This window comes from Sinocyclocheilus anshuiensis, unplaced genomic scaffold (assembly GCF_001515605.1).
Source record: "Sinocyclocheilus anshuiensis isolate Anshui unplaced genomic scaffold, SAMN03320099.WGS_v1.1 scaffold227, whole genome shotgun sequence".
NCBI lineage: Eukaryota > Metazoa > Chordata > Actinopteri > Cypriniformes > Cyprinidae > Sinocyclocheilus > Sinocyclocheilus anshuiensis.
Window position 1 is genome coordinate 2,740,926 of NW_015549590.1, and position 17,894 is coordinate 2,758,819.

Consider the following 17,894-nt stretch of genomic DNA (forward strand, 5'->3'; position numbering starts at 1 on the left):
CAGTTCCCCTCAGAAACACATTCATATAAACCCCCAAATCAATATTGAGGATTTTCTTCCAATAGTTCATGCATCATGAACAGTGAGTGATCTGCCTGCTACAGTATTTTTCTCTTTGTGTCCGTCTTCAGCGTCTCTGGCCTATGTTAACAGGTGTTTACAGTCTTCATATTTTTACATAAATTACATTTTGGAAAATTATTGCATTGCAACGCATTTTGTGCAAGTCCAGAACAGAGACAAGCTGCAATAAGACAAAAAAACGGCTGGTTGCCGATCGCATAAATTCCAGGGGAAGCTCCTTCGGCCGTCATACACACACGTGACTGACTGCTCGCTCGCACCAACAGGAGGAGGAGGGTTGTGTTACTCTCTACACTGCACTCAACCTGAAGGGATTCCTACACTTTCAGTCTTTGAGGAGACATGAAAAACAGCGCATACCGCATGAACGGTATAACGGAAAATATTAGCGGTTTTGAAACCGTGAAATTTTCAAATCGCGTTATACCTTGAAACCGGTAATCGGCCCATGCCTAGTCAAGAACAACGGTTTCATCTAAAAATCTTCTTTACTGTTTTGCTGAAGAAAAAAAAGTCACATCTCAGATGACTTGAGGGTGAGTCAATTAACAGCAATTTTTTGTTTTTGGGTGAACTATCCCTTTAAGTATTAGTAAGCATATTCTACTTATAATCAAATGACAAACGTACTAGTGGAAGCTTATAACTACCATTCTAGATCATCATATGATTAATTTTTTTCTCTGTTTAAAGCAGCTAAAGCATTGGTTTCCTTAACCTCATTTGATCACAAGCAGACCTCACCTGTCCTCTTTGTTGATCTGATCTCCAAAGCCTACAGTGTTGACCACAGTGAGCTTGAGACGAACGTTGCTCTCCTGCAGCTCGTAAGTCTTGGATTTGAGCTGAACTCCAGGCTGATTGTGCTGTGTAGGTTCACCCTCAAATTTGGTGTTGAACAGGGTGTCCATGAGGGTGGACTTTCCCAAACCAGTCTCGCCTGGAAGAAACACAGCAATAAGCTACCAGGCTCTTAATTTAAGCCTTTAAAAATATGACTATGTCCATACACAATTCTTAATTATTTTTTCTATAAAGGCGTATAGGATATTTTAAATAATTAAATAAAGTTTGCTATATTATAGTTGTCTTTGCATAATAGACAGGAATAGAGGGACTTTTTAGCATCAAAATTATACACATCAGCTTTAATACAAAAGTGCGCTATTTTGCTGATGCCTACACTTCAGATTTTAACCTGCATAATCTGTGTGTAAAAGTCTAAAAGCCATGCAGCAATCCTGGCTCAGTCTGCCTAAAGATCCTATTCTTGCTTTCCTGACAACCACAAGCGCAGTAGAAATGGACATCATGCAACACCACCAGAATGTTAATTATATGGATGGCTCACATTTGCCATTTCTTCATAAACTCAGCCTGCAGATCCCATTCCCACAGGCCCCTCACTACAGGCATGAGCAAAAAGCCTTGTCTGACACCTAAAAATAAAGCAGCGATTTTCTACTGTGACTATCACAAAGTATGAAAATCCTGAAACTGAATTAAAGGTAACGCAGGCATCACACACTGATAATCACATAACTCAATCAAAGATGATGGTTGGTTATATGAATCATAAGCATCTCATCTCTTCTCCAGATAATTACGGCGTGATATTTACAGCATGCCAAAGCACTCAGCATTCACTAAACCTGAAGTATTGAAGCTGAACCTGCATATGAATGATCAGGAATGAAGAGAGGAGAGAGAGAGGCCTGCTAGACAACAGTCCCTTGCCATTTGCCAAATTCCCTTTACACTAGTTTCTAGAGTTCTGTCATTACCTCCTTAGAGCTTTAGCAGAAATGGGATAAAAGCCCTGGAAGATGCCCTGAGCTTTAAGGGATGCTAACAAAGAATCTGAAACAATGCTGCCTTCATATAAATAATTCAAAAGGCAAAGTGAATAACAAAAGCATGAAGACTTCATAGTACCACAGGCACAAGATTTAGCTAGAATTTTACTTGGGTTATTGGCATAAGGCCTCTTAGTGAGGGGACAGCATCATATGCCTGATTCACAGTTTGCCATAAACATTTCCTCATAGCATACTGTTGACTTTACAAACAATTTTCAATATTATTAAAGCTGTAGTCCGTAACTTTTTTGTGTTCAAAATTTATATAATAAGCAAGTACACCTTGAATCCATTTTCCAAACCGTGTTTTTGGCTTGTCTTGAATCACCACGGTACACCTATAATAAGTGTTTATATTCGCACTATTTTAGACTGGTTTGGGTAGGTACCGCTGCGGAGTAGCCCAGTACTTGCGTGATTCGTCATAGACCTAAACAGAAAGAAGTAGCTCCGGCTACAATGTTCTTCTGCAAGACGCATGCAGTTCTGTTTATTAACCGCTAGAGCGCCAAAAGTTACGGACCGCAGCTTTAAATACTGACTGCTGCATCACGCTGTTGTTTTTGTAAGACAAGATGATCAAGAACCTAATGATAAATACATTTAATTAAAAACATATAATTATTTTTATTTTCTCTTGCAGTCCACATCAAACATAATTTTACATATGTAACTTATATCTACTATAAATGTAAATTAAAACATAAGCAAACATGCACAAATAATACACTACAGTGTTGATTTTAAATACTGTACATTTATTTAACATTCTAATTACATTTTGTGTTTATCTATTAAGCAGACACAAATGACTTGCACTGCATTTAAAATATACATTTTATCAATTCATGCATTCCCTAGTAATCATACTGGTGTTGTTATAGCACCTTTTAACCTACAGAAACACTTTTTTCCTGATATGTTACCAGTTAAAATAGTAAGCTATTCTAGGAATTGTAACTGACATACAGGTATAGGCCAGATGACGTCACTCACCCGCTAATAAAAACAAGGGTGAACCTGCACACTGCTTCAGTTGGACTCTGCCTTGTGGCGTTTAAGCATACGTCTGGCCTCCTCTACCCACTTTTGATTACTCAAAATGCATTGCTGCTTTGTGTGAACATCACCCTCTTTGTTATACATTTTAGAACAACTACAACTTTACAACTCAACATTAAACAACACTGAACTGAAATACACACACCAGCGCTAGTCCAAACTTACTCAACAGTAAACACCTCCTGGAATCAAGAGGCGAATTCAGATGGCACAGTCTCTCTGCCAAACCAACACACATGCACACACTTTGACTGACTCCCACAACATTTTCATCATCACATAATAACATACAGGGACAGATTTGATGACACAGGCTAGCCTATTTCCCCTAGAAGGTGTGTTTGTATTATATTTTACTGACCACCAGGTCAAATAACATACAAAACAGCATCGTCTGAAAGATTATTTCCCCTATTTTTGTTAAGTGTTTTAGAGAGTAAGAACAGATAAAGTCTGACCAGTTAGCAAACCACACATGAAATCAGGGTATGAAACCGAATCGCGAGTTCCTGCAACTGCTCTCCATTAGTGCACCAGTAATTAGTAAGTGGGTCACAGGACAGAATCGGTATGCGTTCACAGTGAAGGGGTGTGACATACACCGAAGCAAATGGTTAGTTTCGCCCCAAGGAAAAAAGGAGCTCCCGCATGACACACTCACCCACGCAGAGAATATTGAAGCAGAAGCCATGGTTGACGGACTTGTTGACCAGCTGGTCCGGCATGCTGTCGAAGCCAACATGACCAGAGAGTGGGACGCCACGTGCACCTTCTCCCTAAGATGAAATAAAAGCAAACCATATGAATGAAACAAGCATGATGACTTCCACCAAAAAAGATCATTTGCACGGTTTCTCACTCTCAGCAATGAAAAGTCTTTGCAAGCACCTTAATTTATGAGGATGCAAAGAGAAACATTGTCAACTCAGTGAGTAAAAGTACATAAACATGCACCTCATTGTAAGATCTTTAACATAAGTTGTAATACTATGGTACAGATCTCAAAGGTTCAGATCTGTGCACTTCCTCTTTCCTGTCTGATCTCAACTGTCGAAACCACATTCAGGCAAACAGACACGTAAACCTTTTTGCAGTCGCAGACAAATGTTACCGTTATCAAGTAACGCAGATACCTATGAAGCAAAGCGGTTGTAAACAACATAAAACAAATATCAAATTTAGGCCATATTATTCTTCAGCACTTCCTCTACCATTGTTCACACAGGTCTGCCACCTGGCCTGCCAAAACTCTGGCAGGAAAGGCTTTCTGCCCACATTTACAGCATATCCTTTGGTGTGTGGGTGTTTGCATATGTGTGACCTATGCGATGAGCCGAGCGAACATGCCAAATCATTCGATTTCTGCTAAAATAATAAAAAATGAAGAGTGAGCATTCAATCAGCACAGGTCTAATGTGATAAAGTTCCATTATCCAAATGGAAACATTAAGTTAAACTGCAATATACGGTAATCAAAAGTGCATCCATTTCAGTGAGAACCAATCAACGCAGATGATCAGTTCTGTTATGAGGATTACTGAGGAATAACACCAACCATAAAATGCACATTTCATTAACTACAAAACAGGCAACTAGGAGAAGTCAGACTGTGAGAGCATCTTATTGACTGAACAAACAGTCACAATCTGACCCACATGTGCAACATTCCCAAACCAGACAACTGTAAGGAGTCCAAAGGGGGTCATCAGGACTGAAACACAACACTGGCTGCTCTGTAACCAGAACATACTGGATCAAACCCTTGGTTTGAGTAGTAAAGACTGATGTAGACGTCATTTATGATATCTAACAGATTTTGAGCTCAGACTCGAGTCTGCTGCCTCATGTTTGTTAGCTACGTATTCACATTAGAGACCTCAGAATGAACAGAACACAAGTTGCTACAAAATGCATCTGAAATTGTTTTATACGCCGGTTTCTGACATTAATGTACGAAATACTTAATGAAAGACAACGCCCAGCGTGCTGAGAGGGGACACAAGGATGCTAATGCAATTAAATATAACGGTTAACGTTATTTGTTAGACGCACTCGAATTAAATGGATTTTACAATACAATGACGCTCGATAATGTGACTGTTTATTTTTTAATCGTGGTTTCTGAAAACACATCAGTCGTAACGTTGGTCACTTCAACCCGTGATGTTCACCCGTTATTGTTGGCCCTCAACATTAAGCCATTTCCCTCAAAACAGCTGCATGGATATAGCTGTATAATTTAGAAATTTACGAATTAATGTGCTTATATATTCAAATGGTGTACACAAACAATAACAGACGTTTAGATACTGTATAATTAATCAGCTTGTTGATAATGGGCCATCACATTCACGAATAAATTAAAATCGAAACCTATTTGATTCTACAATATGTCACACCCGCTAAAATATCTGGCACCAATCGCCAGTCTAGTTTGGTAAACCGAAAGCACAGTTTTGTAATAAAACAGTGCTCTTACCGCTTGTCGAGCTATCTCAGTGGCCGCCATGGCTCTCTCCTGCATCAAGCCTTCACAGGAAACTGCAGCGCGCACGAAAAGCGAAGCTACAGCGCCGAACTCAGATACGATGGACTGTACCATTCATGACTGATGCCATGGCGGCTTCTGTTATTTTTGTAATTGCACAGTTTTAAAATATAATTATACACGAATTAACCTATATCCGAAATACACATCATTTGATAGTTACAAGACTCAAAACTGTCTGATAATCAAAATATCGTAATCACAATCAATATGACCCCCATTCATTAAATGTTATAGTCCTCTTCGTCTTCAGCTCAACCGCTAAATTTCTACAGGTCTAACAACCACGGTAAAGGATGCTGAATGGCGCAAACGTGTCAGAATATGTTTTAAATATTCAAGATTTCAATATGTTACGATTATAAAGCAAATATGCAAAGTAGGTCTACTAACTTAAATGTTTAATAGTAATATTCCAAAGCCCGTTTAAACACAATTTAATATCATTATAATATTCAAATGTCATCGCCTAGCGTTTTTATGCATAGGCATTTGACTCAGTTACATTACATATGTTAAATATTATATTTGAATATTTCTGAATATTATATTTGTATGTTGCTGGAAGGTGATTTATTTGAAAACTGGCGTAACCTTTCATAAGTACCTTCTTCATATTAAATCATATTGAATTAAAGCAGGGTTGAGTTTGCAAAAAAAAAAAAAAAATCTTTTGCCTTCTTTTCTCGGTTCCATCAGCCAATGAACAGTTGCAAGTGTCGTGGGTTTGAAGACGTGTTGATTTAGTCAGTGGTATTTGAACTTTAGACTTTATCGAGGGGAGGGTTTGGACGTCGGAAATGGCCACTGTGAGGAAAACACACTCGAATAGTTTCGGTTAGCTCACAGAAAATAGTTTCTGCTTCTCAGAAAGGAGAAACTGAGAGAAACCAAGCTTCCAAAGGTTTGTGGAGCCCTATAACCCACAGGAAATTATTTGGTTGAGACTAGACGACTTGAATTATAGGGACGAGGGAAGAATAGCCTGCTTTGAAGAGCTGTGCGGACAACAGGTGATACGGCACCCGGATGGATTACCTGAGAGACAGGTAGGCCTATTCATTCACATTCATAAATAAAACGTACAATTCTCGTAAAACATTATGAGAGCATGAAAATAATGACGTTCGATGTAATTTGCACCTTTCAGACATGAATCAGACGTAAATCAACTGCATTTATGAAAACGTAAAAGGCAAAACTACGGGCTTAAAGAGTGAAAGATTAAAAAATAAAATTGTGATAATGTAAAATAGTAGTGTGAATGTTTTGTTTTAAAAGCAAATGTAAAAAGAGGAACACGAATGAGGAAGAAGCGCGTTTCTTTCCCCAGGGAGAAAACTAAATGAGTCATGCTTAAATGTTGTTTTCCTCTTAAAAATATATAAATATTATTAATCTTTAATGTACACATAATATATTCCTTTTCCCCACACAGATTTGAACATTTTATAGCCTAGAGAAGTGACTATAAGGAGGATGGTTTTCTCTGGTTATGTAAGCCTCTTCAATTTGGATCTTATCTAAGAATAAATCACTTCCTAGGGATCCGCCAGTATGTATGAGGGGCCCATCAGCTCTGAGGAACATTTTAATGACCCTATGGGAGAAGCAGCACTGCCCTCAGAAGAGCCAATAGACTCAGACTGTGAAGCTTCAGGCAACAATTTAAGTAATAGGCCTACAGATTCCCCTAAAAGCAGGCTAACAAGCCAGTTCCGCTCAAATCTTGAGGAGCGATTGTCAAGACATGGGCCTCGACCCGTGTCTCCTGCTTTTAGCGCCTCCTCGCGCAGATCCAGATTTCAGAGACAGCTGGAGGAATCGGGCAGCAGCGCCTCCCGCAGACTGTCAGTGGACGCGTCGGAGAAGGGCTCCCTCACACCCGCTATGCGAAAGAAGTATTTGAAAGAGTTGTTTTTGAATAATAAATCTGGATTGTCAAGCATTTTATCATCCAAACACAAATCGTCAGAGGAGGAGGAGGCTCCGTATGGCGACACTTTGAACAGCGGTGCGCTCTGGGCTTTGGATCCTATGGAGCACGCCTGGATGCTTTCAGTTGTGGATGGAAATTATGACACTATGCTCGAATTTCTCGTTGAAGATCCCAGTTTATTGAGCAGAAAAGACTTTATCAGTGGTTTTACGGCTATCCACTGGTTGGCCAAAAATGGAAAGGATGAGACACTGATTCAGCTTCTCAGGCATGCAGAAAAAGAGGGGCTGTCAGTGAATGTAAACTTGAGAGGCAGTGGAGGTCTGACGCCTCTTCATGTAGCAGCCATGCATAACCAGTACACGGTCGTGAAGGCTTTGGTTGGTGCATTCAGTGCTAATATAGATGTCATGGACTACAGTGGGAAAAGAGCATGGCAGTATCTCAAAGACAACGCACCGAGAGAAATGAAGGAGCTTCTGGGAGCTTGGGATGATGAACATTCTGTAGAGTACTTGAATGTGAATAACAGTGCGAGTCAAGCTCAACCAGCTGAGGAACATACTCAAGAAAGTAGAGTTGAGGTGGACAGTTCAGGAGGAATCACACGCCAGCGATTCTCATCATTTAAGAGGCTGTTATACAATGTTGGTCTGCTTGAAAAGATCTGAGACTTTACCAAAATCATGTCTTCAGGTCATTATTGTTATACACTTGAAATGTGCTCCTTTATGAGTAATAAAACTTGTATGTTTAATAATGTGGCAATTGCTTAACCTTGTAACAGTGCTGGGTGTTATATGATTAATCTTTTTAATAAACCAAGCTGCAAGGAACATCTCACCAGTATTTTGTATATATATATATATATATATATACACACACACACACACACCGTACTCTATTTTAATTAATTTTACTAATAAATAAGGCTTAAATTATTTGAATAATTATTATATAGAATATGGAAACAACATTTACTTTACAAAAAGTTAAAAAATTAAGTGAGTTTGATTAAAACAACAAATAGCTGCCAAATGGGCTGAGGAAAAAAAAAACTTACTTTGGAAAACAATTTTTCATATCCCATTAACATTTGCTCTTGCTAATCAACTCCATTGTTAAATTAATCACAATACACCTGAAGTTAAATATCCAGGTCAAGTAATTGGATGATTCAATAGTTGAAAAACAGAAATACTGTAAAACAAACATTTTTTTTTTTGCAGTCGCACTTGGGTGACCTTATGAATTTAATACTTTTTGCTTGAAATTAACCTATTTAAGGTTATATAAGGTTTATATATATATATATATATATACACACATACAGGTGCATCTCAATAAATTAGAATGTCATGGAAAAGTTCATTTATTTCAGTAATTCAACTCAAATTGTGAAACTCGTGTATTAAATAAATTCAGTGCACACGGCTTAACAAGAGGAATACGACAACTGTAGCCAAATTCCTTGACACGTCTGTGTGTGGTGGCTCTTGATGCCTTGACCCCAGCCTCAGTCCGTTCCTTGTGAAGTTCACTCAAATTCTTGAATCGATTTTGCTTGACAATCCTCATAAGGCTGCGGTTCTCTCGGTTGGTTGTGCATCTTTTTCTTCCACACTTTTTCCTTCCACTCAACTTTCTGTTAACATGCTTGGATACAGCACTCTGTGAACAGCCAGCTTCTTTGGCAATGAATGTTTGTGGCTTACCCTCCTTGTGAAGGGTGTCAATGATTTTCTTCTGGACAACTGTCAGATCAGCAGTCTTCCCCATGATTGTGTAGCCTAGTGAACCAAACTGAGAGACCATCTTGAAGGCTCAGGAAACCTTTGCAGGTGTTTTGAGTTGATTAGCTGATTGGCATGTCACCATATTCTAATTTGTTGAGATAGTGAATTGGTGGGTTTTTGTTAAATGTGAGCCAAAATCATCACAATTAAAAGAACCAAAGACTTAAAACTATTTCAGTTTTATTCTATTTCAGAAGCTACGAGAATACATTTTTGCACAAACAAAAATAACGACTTTATTCCACATTTTCATCTCTACACACTTTCGCTCTCTACTTCAGAATACCCTCATATTTCATACAAAATATCTTAAATTGTGTTCCTTAGATGAACGAAGGTCTTACGGGTTTGGAACAACACGTGCGAGTAATTAATGACAGAACTTTCATTTTTGGGTGAACTAACCCTTTAAACTGGTTGTTCCATTTCTGAGAATTAGCATTAAAGCTCAGTGAAAGCCAGTAAAAGTTTATTACTACCAAATCTATTTTTTTTTGTGCACAAAACGTTGCAAATGCAGCCACTGGAAAATGTCAACTTTGGCATTTGCCATTTTCACAAAAGAGGAGAATACGAATACTTCTGGTTCGATGACAAATCTTTTATTGTTCAGCAAGGACATCTGTACAAAAGAGAGACTGCTGTTCCAGATAGCATGGCTTCTCTCCAGCTCTGGACGAGTTGGTGGTCCTGGCAGGGAACAGACGGAGGGGGAAGCTGAAGTAAACCGTGTGTTTACAAGCCCAGCTTGGTCCTTCTCCAGTGTCTCCTCTTGGAGTTGTATCTGCAAAGAAATTTGCCAAGATAAAGCATCACAGAGGCAAACACACATTGAAATCAAATTACACTACACTCTAGGCTTCTGTAGTAAAATGCATTGCACAACAACTACCAATAGTGCAGCCAAGAAAATCATGAATAAGAGGGTTTACAATGATACAAAATAACCCATCAAACAAATGTCAGTATAATCTCTCAACAAAACGTAGTGGAATAAACACCAGGTATATCACTTTAATGCATTGTTAACATTACAGCAGCAATGCACTTCCTCAGTGTAAAAAAAATACACAATTATAATCCAAAGAAATGTCTCCACAACAGAGCATTCACATGTCATATGGGACATGACAGTATTCATGACTCCAGAGCAGAAGGATGCTCTCAGCAGGATAATGGCAGTACTCCCACAAAATTTAGCACTGTAATTGCGTCCTGCCTTTGTTGGCTACTATGAACTACAGAACCAGAAACAAGGACTACTAGCACTTTGGCAATGTAGGTGCGGGCAGCGTTCAGTATGTCAACATACCTGATCTTGTTGCCAGTTTTCATCCTAATCCACTGCGGGATCGGCCTGTTCTGCTTCTGCTTCTTAGCGAGGAAGCGTTTGATTCTGAAAGTCTTATGCGACGCCTGAAATAGAAATGAGAAGCACACCATCACACAACCTGCAGTGGCTCGAGTTTATCATCCAGCGTCGCTTCACCGGGGAAAGACGGCCAATGATCTTATTACTTCCCGAACACCAATCTGCCAAATACTAAATCCCACGACCTAAAACCTTCGGCTGATATACAAAAATTAAGAGATTTACAGGAGAACAACTACCTGTTTACGGATGTTTTAAGATTTTCACTTACCATTTCCCAGATCGCTATCCGTTCACCACTATGGCGGTAGTCGAAGAGAAGGAACCCTGGGAAACGCAAGCATTGTATATCCGAGTCACGAACTGGGCCACTCCTTCACGTCACAGCGACACCCAGCGGCTCCACGGATCACAATTCGCTTTTTGAAAATTAGATTTTGCATGCAATTCTGCATTCTGATGTACAGTATTATTACAGGCATTGTTCTATTGTACATGAAACAAAACAGTTACTTTACTTTCTTGTTTGGGCTGTCCCTAGTTCTATTACCTATTCTAAAGAAACAACATATGAAAATAAAAGCTAGTTTTAGTTTCAAATAGACAAAAACATTGTCCCAGTTAGTGCGACAACCATATTTAACATAATAAATAACCCCTCCTAAGGCCCTTATTAATTAAAATAATGTACAATAAATTACATACATTAAGAAAAGCGGGATAATGACATCCTTTTTATTACTTTGTTGTTGTGTTTTTTATTTTGTACAGCTAACAGCCAATTTTTTAAACTTATGTGAGTATTCAGCAATATCAGCATTAAATTGTCTCTCATAAAATTACATCCAGCACAAGGCTTTTAATGGCTAAATTAACTTAAAACCATAATACTATCAACTTTAAAGTCTTAGCTATATTTAAACTTAAACATAAAAATGGTGAAAAGGCGACACAATTGCAATTTATTAACACTTTAAGATATCTTGAAATCTCAAAGAAATTTCCTTTAAAAGTGACATTTTTAAATATAAAGCACCCATAAAGGGCACCCATTTCATGGAATGAAAACAATTACATTTTTATACCAAAGAAATGTAATGGACAAAGAAAACGAAACACTACAAGTAACACATAGGTTGTTCATTTATTGTTATTTGGATTTCTCTTCACATTTTGACAAAGCTGCAACTTTAAAAGGAAAACAAGCTGTGTTTTGAGTTAAGGATTAGATACAATGGAACATACAATTGGATGGCAGCACAGTTTCCAAACCAAGCTAACCAGAAGCTGCATTTTTCTGAGTGGTAAGATATGCTTCAATTTCAAAACTATAAAAGGCCACATCTGTTTTTGCATATAATTTAGTCAACTTGCAGAAAAGAACTGACAGTGATCAAGGCATCAGCATTACAAAGCATGGCTCTTTTTCCACCTGACCAATCCCTAATCAGAACAGAAACATCGTAGATCAGCAGGCTCTTTAAAACAGCTGCAGGCTACATCCATGCTCAAAGAACACAAATTTACTACTGATTGTCTGAAGTGATAGTAGGTTTTGGGTAAGGCGTGGAAGATCTTTCTAAAACAGAACAGTGAGAAATCATGAGCAAGCTGGATCAGACCTTTCATAAACTATGAAACAGAAAAGCATGTGAAGTAAAACACATTTGGCTGTGTACCAAAAGTAAGGTCACTTTGAGTTATCGTGGTCCAATCGCTTTGGCTTCTCTCCTGATTAAGCCCCGTTTCTCAAATCTAACCGTCGGTTAGGACTTGCCTTGCTCATGAACAGAAACTTTGGGGGGCTCGTTCAGACACTGGAGGGCAACCGGTATGTGCTCTCAGAAAGTGGGGGGATTTCTTTTGATGGCAGCACTATGTTTTTGAGATGTTTGTCCTGATTAGAACAGAGTCCCTCCTCTCTCGAGACATCATGTCATGCCAGCACAGAGCTGTTTCCTCACTCAGCAGCTTTCTCTTGAGTGTTCTTGGACTCCCGCTCAGCTCTCTTCTCTGCTGCCGGTCCATCTCCTCCTGTTCCTCCTCCGCCCCGGTTACGGCTCCTCGCCCCGGGCTGGTACAGCTGAATTGCAGGCCGATCCTATGACAGAAATGTAAAAATTACAAGCAATATGTGAAATACAAATTATACACATACAACTTTTTTCATGTTTTTATAAGTAGTCACTTATGCTCATCCGCATATGCTCGGGCTGCATTTTTTGATCAAAGACATACTAAAAGTAGTAATATTGTGAATTATTACTACAATTTAACATAATATTTTTCTATCTATATACATTTTTAAATGTAATTTATTCCTGTAATGACAAAGCCTTTACTCCAGTCTTCAGTGTCAGATGATCCTTCAGAAAGCATCCTAATTATACTGATTTGGTGCTCTATTATCAATTATTACTGGTACTCAGTGGTTCCTATTATTAATAAAGTTGCTTCTTAATATTTTGTGGAAACAATCAGGATTCTTTGATGAATAGAACAATCAAAAGAACAGCATCTATTTCAAATATAAACCCTAAAGTTTTGAAAGGTAGTTCATCACAGTTTCCACAAAAAATATTAAGCAGCACAACTGTTTTCAACATTGTATTAAGAAATATTTCTTTATATTATGTATTATTTTGAGCAGCAAATCAGCATATTAGAATGATTTCTGAAGGATCATGTGACATTGAAGACTGGAATAAAGACTTTGCTATCACAGGAATAAATAACATTTAAAAACATATTAGAATAAGAAAAAACTTTTAAATTAGTGCTGTCAAACAATTAATCGCATCCAAAATAAAAGTTTTTGTTTACATAATATATGTGTGTGTACTCAACTGTGTATATTTATTATGTACATATAAATAGACACACATGCATATATATATATATATATATTTAAGAAAAATATGTTACGTTTATATATTACATATATTTATATATATATGATATAATTTATATTAATATAAATATATACAGGTAAATATTTTCAAAATATATGCTGTATGTGTGTCTTTATATATACATAATAAATATACACAGTACACACACATATATTATGTAAACAAAAACTTTTATTTCGGATGCGATTAATCGTTTGACAGCCCTAGTTTAAATTGTTATAGTATTTCACAATATTACTCTTTTCATTGTATATTTGATCAAAAAAATGCAGCCCTTGTGAGCCCAAGATACTTCTTTCGAAAACATTTAAAAAAAAAAAATCTTAATTATTTCAAACGTGTGACTGGTAGTGTACCTTGTTTCTCAGACGGTCTTTTTTGGCACTGTCTTCTTTTTTGTTGTCCCTAGATAGCTTTTCAGGGTGAGCATTAACGGAGGACTCTCCGGCGTTTTCATTCTTTCTTTTCTCCCAAACACGCTCCTTGTCCTTCTTCCCCTCCTCGTCTCTCTTTTTGTAGGTGTTTTCTCCATCCTGACGTTCCCTTTTCCTTCGTTCTTCATCCTGCCTTCTGAATCGTTCTTTTTCTTTCTGTCTTCGCTCTCTCTCTCTGTCCCGGTCTCGCTCTCCATCACGATCTCTGTAATTTTTATGCCCACTATCCTCTGACCTGAAAGCCAAAGCATATTGACATCATGATATGAAATTAGACCTGAAAAGTAAAATATGTTTTGAGTAAGGCTGGGGATGTCGAGTGCAACCAACTTACTTTCCCCCCTTCTCCTCTCTGTGTTCACCATTCTGACGCTTCTTTGTGTCTCCTCCTACAGGAGGTCGATCTTCCTTCTGTTTCTCTCTGTCTTGTTTCTTGGGCTTGTCCTTTGGCTTCTCAGTATCACCATCACCTGCTTTGTCTGTTTTTTTCAAGAGCTGAAAGACAAAGCAAGGTTGAATATTACCGTTCAAAAGTTGGGATCAGTAAGAAAAATAAAAGAAAGAAATTAAAACTGTTACTAGACAAGGATGCATTTAATTGATCAAAAGTGCTAGTAAGGACATTTATAATGTTACAAAAGTTTGCAATCTCAAATGTTGTTTTTTAAACTTTCCATTCATGAAAGAATCCCCAAAAAATGTATCATGGTTTCCAGAAAAATATGAAGCACTGAAGCAGCACAACTGTTTTCAATAATAAGAAATCAGCCAAAATCAGCATATTAGAATGATTTCTAAAGAATCTTATGACAATGAATACTGGAGTAATGACTTGCCATCACAGGAATAAATTACATTATAAAATAAATTAAAATACAAAACAGTTATTTTAAACTATAAATAGACTTTACAATATTACTATTTTGTATATTTGATCAAATAAATGCAGCTTTGGTAAGCATTATATAAGATTTATTTCAAAAACATAAAAAAAAATTATTTGTATGAAAGTAATGAAGTAACTCAGTAATGAATTTAGGTAGTTAATAATATTTAGATAGTTATGTACCTTGATTTTTGGCAGTTCATCTTTAGGTTGGTTCTTATCCTTATCAGATGCCTTTTCTCCTTTTTTCAATTTCTCAGCCTCTTTTCTTTTTCTTCTGTCCTCCTCTCTCCACTTGCGCCGTTCTTCATCTCGCAGGCGTTTACGTTCGAGTTCTCTCCGTCTCCTCTCTTCTTTCTTCTCTTCTCTAATCCTCTGGGGAGGACAGGATGAGAGAGCATGAATACACTACACATACAGTATGGCATATTATATGTGGAAACAATATGAACTGGGTGTCAAGATAATGAAGAAAGCAATTAAATCAGTAAATATTGCACCCTCACTTTACCTGTTTATTCTTAAGGAAGTCCAAGAGAGGTGTTGTTTTTTTAGCTGGGGAAAGAACATTTCAGATGATTATGTCAAATGAAGAGCGAAAACTATTTAAAATTGTTTTGTTTAGAGGTTTTGTGCTGAAACTCACCACTGAGTTCCTTTGTCTTGGCCTCTATTTCTTCAAGTAAAGTCTCAGTGTTGGAAGGAAATTTTTCCTCGTCACCATTGTAGAACTCCAAAAAATGTTTGTAATCAACATCTAATAAGACACAGGTAAACAAATGATTAACTATTGTTTGCAGTGCTGAAAATAAAATGTAAAAAACATATACATATATTTGACCATCTTCAATTGTTCCACTTTTTGCATCCTTCTTCTTGCTCCTTTTCTTAGCAATTTTCTGGAATGGTGCAAACTCAACAATTGCCGGATATTCTTGACCTATAATATGGGGAAAAAAAGAAGATATAACATTTTTCACTGTTAGAAAAGCGCACCAGAAATTTACCAGCACACAAATCATCTCAGTCTGAAGACACTTTGACATTTAAGGCACAACTTTGCAAATTTAAAACCACTGATTAGCAAGTAAACACTGAATCCTGGTAATGTTAATGACACAAAAGCCAAACCTCGATTATCAATGAAGACATAGCCATCAAACCGGTCTCTGAAGAGAACTATGTCATCTTGATTTTTGAAATTCAGATAGGCTCTTGCAAACAGATGAGGGAAAAGACTGCAAATAAACAAACATCTTGATCAGCCATCAAATACCTTTCATTATGTTTCAGTCTTATGCTTTCTTTTATTAGACTGCATCTACAAACCTAGTATCGCTAGAGAAAAACTCCAGGTAATCCAGCTCTGGAAGAGGCTGCAGTTGTTCCACTAAGTCTTCTTTAGTTAGACTTGGAGGGAGACGTCGAATCACAATCTAAAAAATGTATAAAAATATATAAAAATAACAAAAATCAATACAGGAATTACTCGAACACACTTCATATGTTTTCATACACTTTAATACCCACATGACAATGCTTTATTTAGTCTGCGTGGTTGAGGACAGGGATAGTTCACCCAAAAGTGAAAATTCTGTCATTAATTACTCACCCTCATGTCGTTTCAAACCCGTAAGACCTTCGTTCATCTAAGTAACACAAATTAAGATATTTTTGATGGAATCTGAGAGCTGTCTGACCCTCCCATAGACAGCAACGCAACTGAAATGTTCCCAAGTCCAGAAACGTAGCAAGGAGATCGGTAAAATAATCCATGTGACATCAGGGGTTCAACCATAATTTTACGCAGCTACGAGAATACCTTTTGTGCGCAAAAGAAAAAAAAAAACGACTTTATTCAACAATTCGTCTCCTCCGCGTCAGCCTGTAGCGCCATTTTGGAGAATATCCGCTGGACATAAACAGCATATGCTGTTGTGTCAGCTGCGTCACGCGGATACGCTGTTTTCGCACAAAAAGTATTCTCGCAGCTTCGTAAAATTACGGTTGAACCCCTGATGTCACATGGATTATTTTACAGATCTCCTTGCTACGTTTCTGGACTTGGGAACATTTCAGTTGCGCTGCTGTCTATGCAGGGTCAGACAGCTCTAAGATTCCATCAAAAATATCTTAATTTGTGTTCCGAAGATGAACGAAGGTCTTACAGGTTTGAAACGACATGAGGGTGAGTAATTAATGACAGAATTTTCATTTTTGGGTGAACTATCCCTTTAAGTGGAAGAGTTGTTAACCTACATGCACGTGCTATATATACACAAAGTAAAGTCTATGTTTAACTGTAATTGCTGTATATAATAACATTACAGTGACTGAAATATTATTTGACATTCAAAATACTATAAATTATTGTTTGTGGCTGTATCCACAAAAATCCCCCTGTCGAAGTTTCTAGGAGATCCCTCTTTTATTGCGCTAACTGCCAAATCCCCGCAGTGATTAGAAACTTTGACAGGGGGATTTGCTAACCAGTCTGTAAGTATCAGGCATGTCCAGTGATATTCAACTACAACGTTTAAATCAAACAGAGAGTAATATGTAAACATGTTAGTAAAAATACAGCTGCAAACAATAATTCATAGTATTTCAAATGAAAGCGACTAGCTGCGCTGTTTACAGTCTATTTGCAGCAGGAATGTAGCCAGCTAGCCTGCTAGCTAACTAACGTTACCTTTGTCATAGCCTCCTTCTTCTCTTTATTTGGCTTCTCTGCTTTCTCAATTTCGTCACATTTTATTTCCACTTTCTTTTCTCTGGGACGCGTGTTTTCCTTGTCCTCCTTCATGATGCTTTGCCAACTTTTGCAGCGATGTCTTACTTCGTATGTTTCTTGCTGTTATCAGTCGCGTCTGCTATCTCTTCACTGCCCAACTTTCCGCAGTTGTTTCTCCGTAACACCAGCAGGCGTCTCTGATTGGCTACAGCTCATGGCGCAAAGAGTCTCTCGATAAAGCGAGGAGCGTCCACTCTTCCACTCTGCG

The 17,894-nt window shown here is 37.7% G+C and overlaps 4 protein-coding genes across 8 annotated transcripts in view; 1 reads left to right on the forward strand and 3 right to left on the reverse strand.

Annotated features, from left to right (window-relative positions):
- The window catches only part of LOC107658130 (septin-6-like), a 22,594-nt gene extending 17,024 nt beyond the window's left edge, over window positions 1-5,570 (reverse strand). For all 4 annotated transcript variants that reach the window (XM_016446582.1, XM_016446581.1, XM_016446583.1 and 1 more), the window contains exons 1-3: window positions 5,485-5,570; window positions 3,667-3,781; window positions 829-1,024 (exon numbers count right to left, since the gene is read on the reverse strand). In XM_016446582.1, coding sequence (XP_016302068.1) covers window positions 829-1,024; window positions 3,667-3,781; window positions 5,485-5,529 — 356 coding nt within the window. In that variant the 5' untranslated portion in view covers window positions 5,530-5,570. The remainder of the gene's footprint in view (window positions 1-828; window positions 1,025-3,666; window positions 3,782-5,484) is intronic.
- A 719-nt stretch (window positions 5,571-6,289) lies between these two features.
- sowahd (sosondowah ankyrin repeat domain family d) lies at window positions 6,290-8,320 on the forward strand. The gene is made up of 2 exons (XM_016446597.1): window positions 6,290-6,602; window positions 6,992-8,320. The coding sequence occupies exon 2, from the start codon at window positions 7,111-7,113 to the stop codon at window positions 8,161-8,163; it is 1,053 nt and encodes a 350-aa protein (XP_016302083.1). The 5' UTR covers window positions 6,290-6,602; window positions 6,992-7,110; the 3' UTR covers window positions 8,164-8,320.
- Window positions 8,321-9,868: 1,548 nt separating this feature from the next.
- On the reverse strand, window positions 9,869-11,031 carry rpl39 (ribosomal protein L39). The gene is made up of 3 exons (XM_016446613.1): window positions 10,932-11,031; window positions 10,601-10,704; window positions 9,869-10,072 (listed from the first exon to the last, which is right to left on the reverse strand). The coding sequence occupies exons 1-3, from the start codon at window positions 10,932-10,934 to the stop codon at window positions 10,024-10,026; spliced, it is 156 nt and encodes a 51-aa protein (XP_016302099.1). The 5' UTR covers window positions 10,935-11,031; the 3' UTR covers window positions 9,869-10,023.
- A 772-nt stretch (window positions 11,032-11,803) lies between these two features.
- upf3b (UPF3B regulator of nonsense mediated mRNA decay) lies at window positions 11,804-17,868 on the reverse strand. Of its 2 annotated transcripts, XR_001630751.1 has the most exons (11): window positions 17,585-17,868; window positions 16,222-16,328; window positions 16,024-16,130; window positions 15,734-15,832; window positions 15,539-15,649; window positions 15,404-15,447; window positions 15,076-15,267; window positions 14,341-14,501; window positions 13,929-14,241; window positions 12,340-12,761; window positions 11,804-12,239 (listed from the first exon to the last, which is right to left on the reverse strand). XR_001630751.1 is itself a non-coding variant. In XM_016446579.1 (10 exons), exons 1-10 carry the CDS (start codon window positions 17,696-17,698, stop codon window positions 12,621-12,623), a joined length of 1,389 nt encoding a protein of 462 aa, XP_016302065.1. In that variant the 5' UTR covers window positions 17,699-17,868; the 3' UTR covers window positions 11,804-12,620. The 2 variants fall into 2 exon arrangements, 1 of the variants encoding a protein (XP_016302065.1); XM_016446579.1 differs by having other exon boundaries at window positions 11,804-12,761.
- Between the last annotated feature and the right edge of the window lie 26 nt (window positions 17,869-17,894).